Source organism: Gavialis gangeticus, unplaced genomic scaffold, assembly GCF_001723915.1.
Source record: "Gavialis gangeticus isolate Ggan-Ray unplaced genomic scaffold, GavGan_comp1, whole genome shotgun sequence".
Classification (NCBI taxonomy): Eukaryota; Metazoa; Chordata; order Crocodylia; family Gavialidae; genus Gavialis; species Gavialis gangeticus.
Window position 1 is genome coordinate 192072970 of NW_017728992.1, and position 7875 is coordinate 192080844.

Here is a 7875-nt window from a genome sequence, read left to right on the forward strand (position 1 = left end):
GGATGTTCATGGAACGTTACAGGCCTTCATAAGCATGGACAAAAACCCAGCTGACTCCTAGCCAAAAGTTTTCACTAGGTTTCTGCCAGCTAATAAACAGAACATGCATCAAAATCTGGGTTATTTGCTCTAATTTGGGTCTAATAAGTATATATGCAATATACATTGGAGTTAGAATTTGATATGTTTTCTCTAGGGGGCCTATATTGAAAAGATATCCGAAATTCCAGCTCTTCAATTATTTTTGTTTTCAGCAAGGATCATCACCCATGACGTAGAGTGAGGGGTCTGGCCTTAGGCAACTGGCAAAGCCCTTAACAAAAATCAACTGGGGCTTTATTTACTTGGAAGCTGAACCAAACTGTACTTGGTACTTTTAGACAGGGTCTGGCCTACTAGAGATGACCCTCAAGGCAGGCTTCTCTATACTAAGGAGTTCCATACTGTAGTGTGATATACTTGCAACCTAGTCTATCTTTCTATCAGTTGTCTGTAAGGAAATGAAAAGGAGAATTTTCGAAGACAAAATGGGTTACACAATATTTGACTCTCGAGCCCTTTATGCCATTCCACAACAAGGTGATCAAGCTTGGCTATCTCCCGTGCAGTGGTGCAGAGTAATCCTTTCCAAATGAAAAGCGGGCACCTCTCTTTACTCTTCTTAAAACACTCCTTGGACCTGCCTCCTCACTGCTCTCCTCAGAGCTGGATGCTCTAGTGCCTATTCCTGAGCCACTTGAAGGCCTTTCATGTGTTCCACTCCAACACAGGGCTTTCTCCCCTTGGCAGTCTTGCTGGCTTGGGACCTTCAAGCTGTCATTGAAAACGGCAGCAGCCATGCACTCAGCAGCTGTCTGATCACAGGAACACAGTAGCTTTTCACACATACTCCAGCCGATGCCTTAAAAAGACGAAAAATGTAAGATGTTAAAAGTTTGAAATTTGGACACTACTTCTTTTTGAAATGATGTTGTCACCTATGCCACAAGGCTGCGTAACATTTACAAGAAAAGCCTTCAATCCTGGGTGTCAAAGAGATGCTACGAAATCCATATCTTGACACCTATATGTAAACAGGTTTTGGGAGAGGCTGAGAGGCTGCAGCTCCCATTGATCACTGTGGGATCAAAAATTAACCTACTTATATTTGTGGCGTTCCACTATTGGTAGACACGCCTCTTTCAGTCCACTCTTGAGCTACATGGTTGTTTTATGTAAAACAGGCCTTGGCTTCACCAGGAACAATAAGCAAGTTATGGTCAGGTTTAGTCGCTTGCTTTTGTTAAGAACATTCTTAATGCGGTCACTTTTTTCCTTCTCAAGACGGACTCCAATGGCACGTAGACTCCAGATAGTATAACAACATCTTTTCGATCTAAGCTCTGTGAGGCTATTCTTGTTATAATTCTACACTGATCTCAATTTGGCTCAGGAGGAATGTCATAAATTTCATTATCTAACCCCACACTTACACTTTGGTTTATGATCGAAACACACAACTTCAGATCTCAAAATTCTCTCCGGATGGCATCCGAGTTTTCTAACTTGTTCCATGCAGCAGTGATGAGAGAAACAGCACCTGAAATAGAGAAGCCCACATCTAGCTCTCTCAAAATGTGCTTATGTGGCTGGAGTTAACTGCCTAAGTTGTATTTCTGGACCACTTGCATGGATTTTAGATCCTACTTCATCCTTAGATTGTGCATAACTCTTGACATCACAGAATGGAGGGGGAGTGCAAGCCAGAGGGAGTGTAACTCAGTGAAAGGCACTGGCCTGGAAGGATGGGCAGGCCCTGGGTTCTGTCTCCTGTCCCCAGTGGGACAGAAGTGTCCTTGTGGCTGTAGAATAAAGAGTGCCCCCCAGATTATCCAGGAGCCCTTGTCTTTCCTGACTACTGAAAAAATCACTGGGCCCTTCCCCTCCTGGCTCCCCAAATGGACCAGCTTCTACAGGAGGGGTGGGGGTGATTCTTGGCAGTGCCTGATCCATGGCCAGGTAGTTAGAGCATTTTGCTGGGAAGTGGGACATGAAGGTTATCCTTACTTACATCTTGGGGATGCTTTCTCACTACCTGGGCAAGTGCCCTAACCACTAGGCGGCTAGGCTAAAAGTGTAGGAAGCCCTTCCTCCTCCTCTGCTGTCAAGGTTTTGCAGCTAAGTTTCCAGGGACTTGCATGGAGTTAATGTGCCTTCCCAGGGCAGTAGCTATAGTGGATCCCTTCTCAGCATGCTCAGAGGAAAAAGGCAAGTTGCACATGGAGGAGTGGGAGCTAAACTAAGTGGTCCAAACAGCATGTGGGTGCTCCTCACCCATATAAAGGTGAGTTTGACTTGGCCCAAATGTTCAATTTTCTCTAATGCACTGTATCTCCCTGCATCGCAGTCTGCTTCCTTCTTTTTTTTTTTATCTTTTTGGTGCATTGATCCTGTGTTGGTCTTTAATGGATACACTTTTATTTTTAAACATGTTATTTAGATAGAAAAAAGCTCTCAGCTTCCTCTGACATCACTGCTCCTGCCTAATGCCTCCTGGTCCCCTGGCTTTTCCGCCTTAAATTAGTTGCAAGCCCCTAGAAGGACACTCCAATCTCTTTATGACTATAAGTATATAAATAATTCTCCTGAAACCTGAATGCATACTTAGTACAGCTAAGAATGTAACTGGAAACTACCAGCATCATAATGGTTAAATCTTTCAGCTACTTCCCTGCTGAACATGAGCCCACCCAGAGAAACAAGCTCTGCCTGGTTCGTGTGCACCCAATCTGTCAGGCAGCATATGCAGCTTATAGGGAACCTGAGTTCATTCCCTATGACAGAGCCTGGGTAAAGCACTAGTGGGCATACTCAGACTATGCTGTCTGCACTGCAAAACTGCTAGAGTTGGGTATTCCTGAAGCAGGAGTGAGTGGGAAAGGTTTGTTTCTTGACAGTCAGGGTTGCCAACCCAAGAATTGTTTGTAGGGGGTGGTTTTTGGGGGGTGGCGGGGGGGGTGGATTGCTGACAAACTGCAAGCTTTTTACTGACCATCAAACTTTTTTTACTGACATTTGTTTTTCACTATGCAAGAGTAACCCTTCTGCCAGGCACTAGACAGCAATAACAAGAGCCAGGTTCAAATTTAGGTGTTTAACAGTAGCTTTTAACAGTCTTACTTGACTGAACAATGGCTTTGAACTGGGCTTCCCCCATCTCAGGTCCCCTACTTACCCCACATCCTGATATTTCTGACCACACCTTGCACTGTGCTGCCCTCAACTGACCCCTGTTGGCTCTGCACCCTGGCACAAACCACCCAACTACCACTTCTCCAAACCCCACAGTTCCACCCAAGCCACACAGCCCACACTTCCCTTTCCCATCAACTATCTCTAACTGCCCAGGCCATATAGCCCTGCCTACCTGCGAGGTGAGTAACCATTACAGGAAAGCAGCTACCGAGATGCAGCAGCAGCAGCACGTGGCTTGGGGTGGATGGCGAGGGGGCTACAGAGGTTCCTGCAGGCCATAACAAAAGCCATTGCCAGAGAGGTCCCTGCAACACGCTAAGCTGTGCTCCCACTGAGACACAAGATGGCACTGCTCTGTTTCCTCTGTCCTTCAACACAAATTCTTAGTTTTCTAAAAACAGATCCATTTTTATGGTCTTTATAGACAAGCATGTTTAGCCTTTTTTCTTTGTGGACTCTCTGAAATTACGGACAGTTGGCAACTCTGTCACCAGTGGTCCCAGGCTTGGTAGAGAGCCATAATATTTGTGGCCAGAGTTATACATTAGGACCAGAAGAAACCTATACTTAGCTGGTCTTTGGTCCTGCCACAGCAGGTCAGGTCTTTTTGGTATAAGTTCTACTACTCAAACCTGAAAAGACCCTACACAATTAAGGCTTCCACCAGTGCCCTCCCACGAGACTCTTCCATACCCAATGGAACTCACCCTGTGGTAGCTTTCCCTTCTCCCGAATTTGCCTTAATTTAATTTCCTTGCTCCTAGAAGTAACCTCCAGTGCCAACAAGAACAATTTGTCTCCCTTGCAGAAGGAGAATCCTAACTGCATGGACTTCAGTGGGGCAGTGCTTCATCCCTGGTGATTATACTCTTCCAAAGGTGGGTACAATAGTTCTGTCTGCAAACTGCTTTCCAACCCAGCCATTTCTTGACTCTGCTTTTGCTCCACTGTATTCTTTCTTCTCTCCCTTTATTCCTCCCTTTTACTCCTCTCCTCTTCTCTACCATTTAGCAGCTTGCCTCCTAAATAAATCTCATCCTCCAAAAACCAGAACCCCTAATAGGACATTGACTACCATTACACTGATGACTGCTTATATGTCCCACTGCCTTCCTCTATGTTTTGTCTTTCTTCTGTGTTTAGAGCATAAGTTCTTGAGGGCTCGGGCTCTCTCTACTCAGCCTTGGATGGTCCCCTGGAACTGCTATAGTAAACACAGATACTTAGCAGGTGTCAAGGAGCCAGCACCTGTCCAGTACATCTGCAGGAGAACCTCTTCCTTCCTGGCCACAGTAGCAGCCATAAGATTCAAATTCCTGTGGACATCTGTCAGTCAAACAATACAGCATTTCTCCTAGCTGGGGCAGCTCCTGCTTCACTTTCCCATTCCCTCTTATTTGCAGAAAGGTAAATCGGTCGCAGACTGTAAAGAAAAATGCATTGTTGAACAGGTAACATTTAAGAACTTCCACATTCATCAGGGTAAGCACCACCTCTTCGGCTGTGGTTGGAAAGTACGGAGCGTTTGGGAGGCATCACAGAATAAATGCAAATGATTTTCCTTGCTAGGTTTAGTCTTGTATAATCCACATGTCCGCTCTAAGGCTTCATGAATATGTCAGTGAGTCTAAATTTACCGGAACATGTCTCCATAGGGATCTAAATTTACTGACCCTTCCTCACCATAATCATCGCAGTTTTCCCACTGTTTCTAAGTGGCGTTGATGAGCTATTCTTAAGTTGATCAAGATTCTTTTGCTTTTGTCTTATGCTCCCTTCTCATCTGTTTTATACACCTGTTCTCTTTTTGTCTGTATAGAATATAAATCCTTAGGCATTTCTTTATTACACCTACTCCAACACATTGACCAGGACCTGCAGGCATGACTAGAACAGAAGTTACCTTGTGGAGCTAACATGCTGCTGAATCAAGACTAGTTAGTACTACTTAGCCTTAAGGAACTAGATCCCATTTTTGGATGACTTGAGAAATCCTATTCCTGCAGTGACTTCAACTGGATTTTATTTTCCTTCATTTCCATTCTTTAATTTGTGAGATTCTGCAAGACTCTTTTCATCCTGGAACCAATCTTGTGACTATCAAGCTAGCTAAAATGCCCCCTGTAACATCTTTTGCTCCTGCTGTTCTCTCTAGGTGAGTGTTTGTAAACTGGCTGTTCAGCACAAATTGCCTTTGCTTAGAATAGACCATCATGACTTTATCTCTTTATGGAAAAGGGAAACACAGATGAAGTGAGTTCCCCAGCACAAAGGCACTGAAAAGGAATTAAATGCTGTTAAAGCAGCCAGACATCATTAGGAAAAGAAAGTCAGAGAATAACAAGAGTGGGAAAACCGATTTTAATGAAGAAAGAGCTTTTCCCAGCTGCAAAGAGAAGATGCAAATGAAACAGGAATGTGATGAAAAATCTTTGTTCTTACGTACTGTTTCATGTGTGTGGTGCCATTCTTCCAAGCTATTTTTAAGGTTACGGGAAAGAGGAATTTGGTGCATCAGATTCTCACTAATTTGAAAAACAGAATTGTTGGCATTCATGGCTAATACAAAAGAAAGCCACAGCAGGAGAGCGGGGACTACACAGTGGCCGTTTTCTGCTGGAAGAAGGACATATTTTCTTCAGTATCTGCTGGAGGGATATCTGATGATGTGTACTTGCCATGATGGCAGAGGCAGAATGGGCTTGTGGTTAAGGATTTGATGTGGGAGATCTGGGGTTGAACTTCCAGCTCTTCCTGTCTGACCTTGGGTAAGCCATTTGACCATTTCTCTCCTTATCTATACAACCATACTTAACAGTGATCCTTTTGTCTGTCTTGTCTATTTGGACTGTACAGCCTTTGCCTGCCCCTGGCTATGTGTTGTTCAGTCCCTAACACTAAGTCAGTGAGCAGGAGGAATGGCAGGAAAATGGCCACGTCAGTGTTCATTTGTCCGGTAGTGACCTGGCCCCATCTTCCACTCCTGAGTTTACACCAAACTAAAAACCTCCTGAACCTAACCCTCCAGCTCCAGTTCCATTCAAACCTCAAGGTCCAAGTACCATAATATTATAGCAGAGTTACTGTGCTGGCTGGATGGGTTGGTATGGCCTCTCAATGTGCAGCCCCTGAAGCCCCTGGGTAGTTTCTATCACACAGGAAGGCAACTGGTCAAGAGAGGAACCCTGAGCAACGTTTCAGGTGGGAGCATGCTTCCCTGCCTGCAGAAAACCATCAACGTGTCTTGGATTCAGCTTCAAGAGGGTGGCCCTGCTCTGCACCAAGTGTGCACCAGTCTTGTCACTCCAGGAACTCTGCCTGCTCATGTTCATCTACTGAGCCCGTGAGCTCACACAGTGACCACGGGGAAAAGTTGGCATCTGAGAACTCAGTCAGCATCTGGATTTCTCCTGCACTCTGACCCTGCCTCTCCTTCCCCATCTTCTGCTTTGGGGCTGTTCCTTTCACTATCTGTAACAAGCACAGGAGATCCTTGCAGGGCAGCTGGGGCATACCCTAATTGCAAGTCTACAGAATGACTGATTGAACCTTCTCAGAGTTATCTACAGACGGCAGAGCTGAAAAGCGAGGGGTGGGGGGGGTGCCTGGAGGTTTGGAGTTCTCCAAGTGCAAGAAAAGAAGTCTTTTTAGTTTCTCTGCTTTCTATAAGTAGCAAAATATCACTTCAAGGTGCAATTAGACTGTTGGTCAAAAGACAAAACACAAGAAAATCTCTTTTCTGATTTCATTTTGGTTGCAGCATTTGTATCTAAGGATGCAAGGCTTCCGGTGGGGTAATAGCTTCTCCTGAATCAACTTGTGTAGCTGGGAGAGACAAGCTTTTTGGCTTCATGTGCCTTGATCTCATCTGAGAATGAGGCAGTCATAATCCAAACTAGGTAAATTAGAGCAATTGCTTTCACTTTAACCTAATTAGGTTAATCAGTAGGACTGCTTGGAAGAGAAGTGCACCCTTATCATCTGTGGAGCAAAAAGGAGTCGGCAAAGGAAGAAGTAAGGGTTAACGGGCCAGAAAACCATTGTTTCTGCTAAATTCATTGTTTTTGGTGTCTAGGAAAGTTATGACTTTCTGAGTGCAGGCCTGTCTTCTGAAAGTAGTGTGTAGGCTGGCTTTGAGAATAATTATGAGAGCAGAAGTGTGGAGCCAGTGTTACATGAACAATGTTCTCCCACCAGTGATAGGGCATTTCTGTCCTTACCATTTTTTCTACATGAGTTTATCCTGGAATATGGTAATAGTTTACTTTCACCTACATTGTTTCCACCAGGGCATGGGATAATAGGGTTACCATATGTCTGGGTTTTCCTGGACATGTCCTCTTTTTGGGTCCTCGCAACTCCATTCGGGTGGGGGTGGTTTTTAAATATGAACAAAGGTCCCAGATTTTACTCTGCTCAGCTTCAAAAATTTTCCTGGCACTTCCTGGCTTGCCCTTACAAGGAGCTTCTTGGAGCTGGGGGAAGCAGGGGGAGGGTGATTGGAGGTAGGGGCATCATGTGCATCTGCACACGCGTGTAGCCGGCATACAACCAGGCAGGGTGGTGGAAGCAGCCCCCCAGCTGGAATCAGGTAAGTCTGTGGGAGGCCAGGGAGGGCCAGGGCTTGGGCACTGTCTGGGG

At 45.1% G+C, this 7875-nt stretch overlaps 1 protein-coding gene across 1 annotated transcript in view; it reads right to left on the reverse strand.

The window, feature by feature from the left end:
• Positions 1 to 237: 237 nt before the first annotated feature.
• Positions 238 to 7875, reverse strand: part of OC90 (otoconin 90) — a 45617-nt gene continuing 37979 nt past the window's right edge. The window contains exons 14-16 of the mRNA XM_019519593.1: positions 4483 to 4657; positions 1473 to 1579; positions 238 to 901 (exon numbers count right to left, since the gene is read on the reverse strand). Of these exons, the coding sequence (XP_019375138.1) occupies positions 594 to 901; positions 1473 to 1579; positions 4483 to 4657 (590 nt within the window). The 3' untranslated portion in view covers positions 238 to 593. The remainder of the gene's footprint in view (positions 902 to 1472; positions 1580 to 4482; positions 4658 to 7875) is intronic.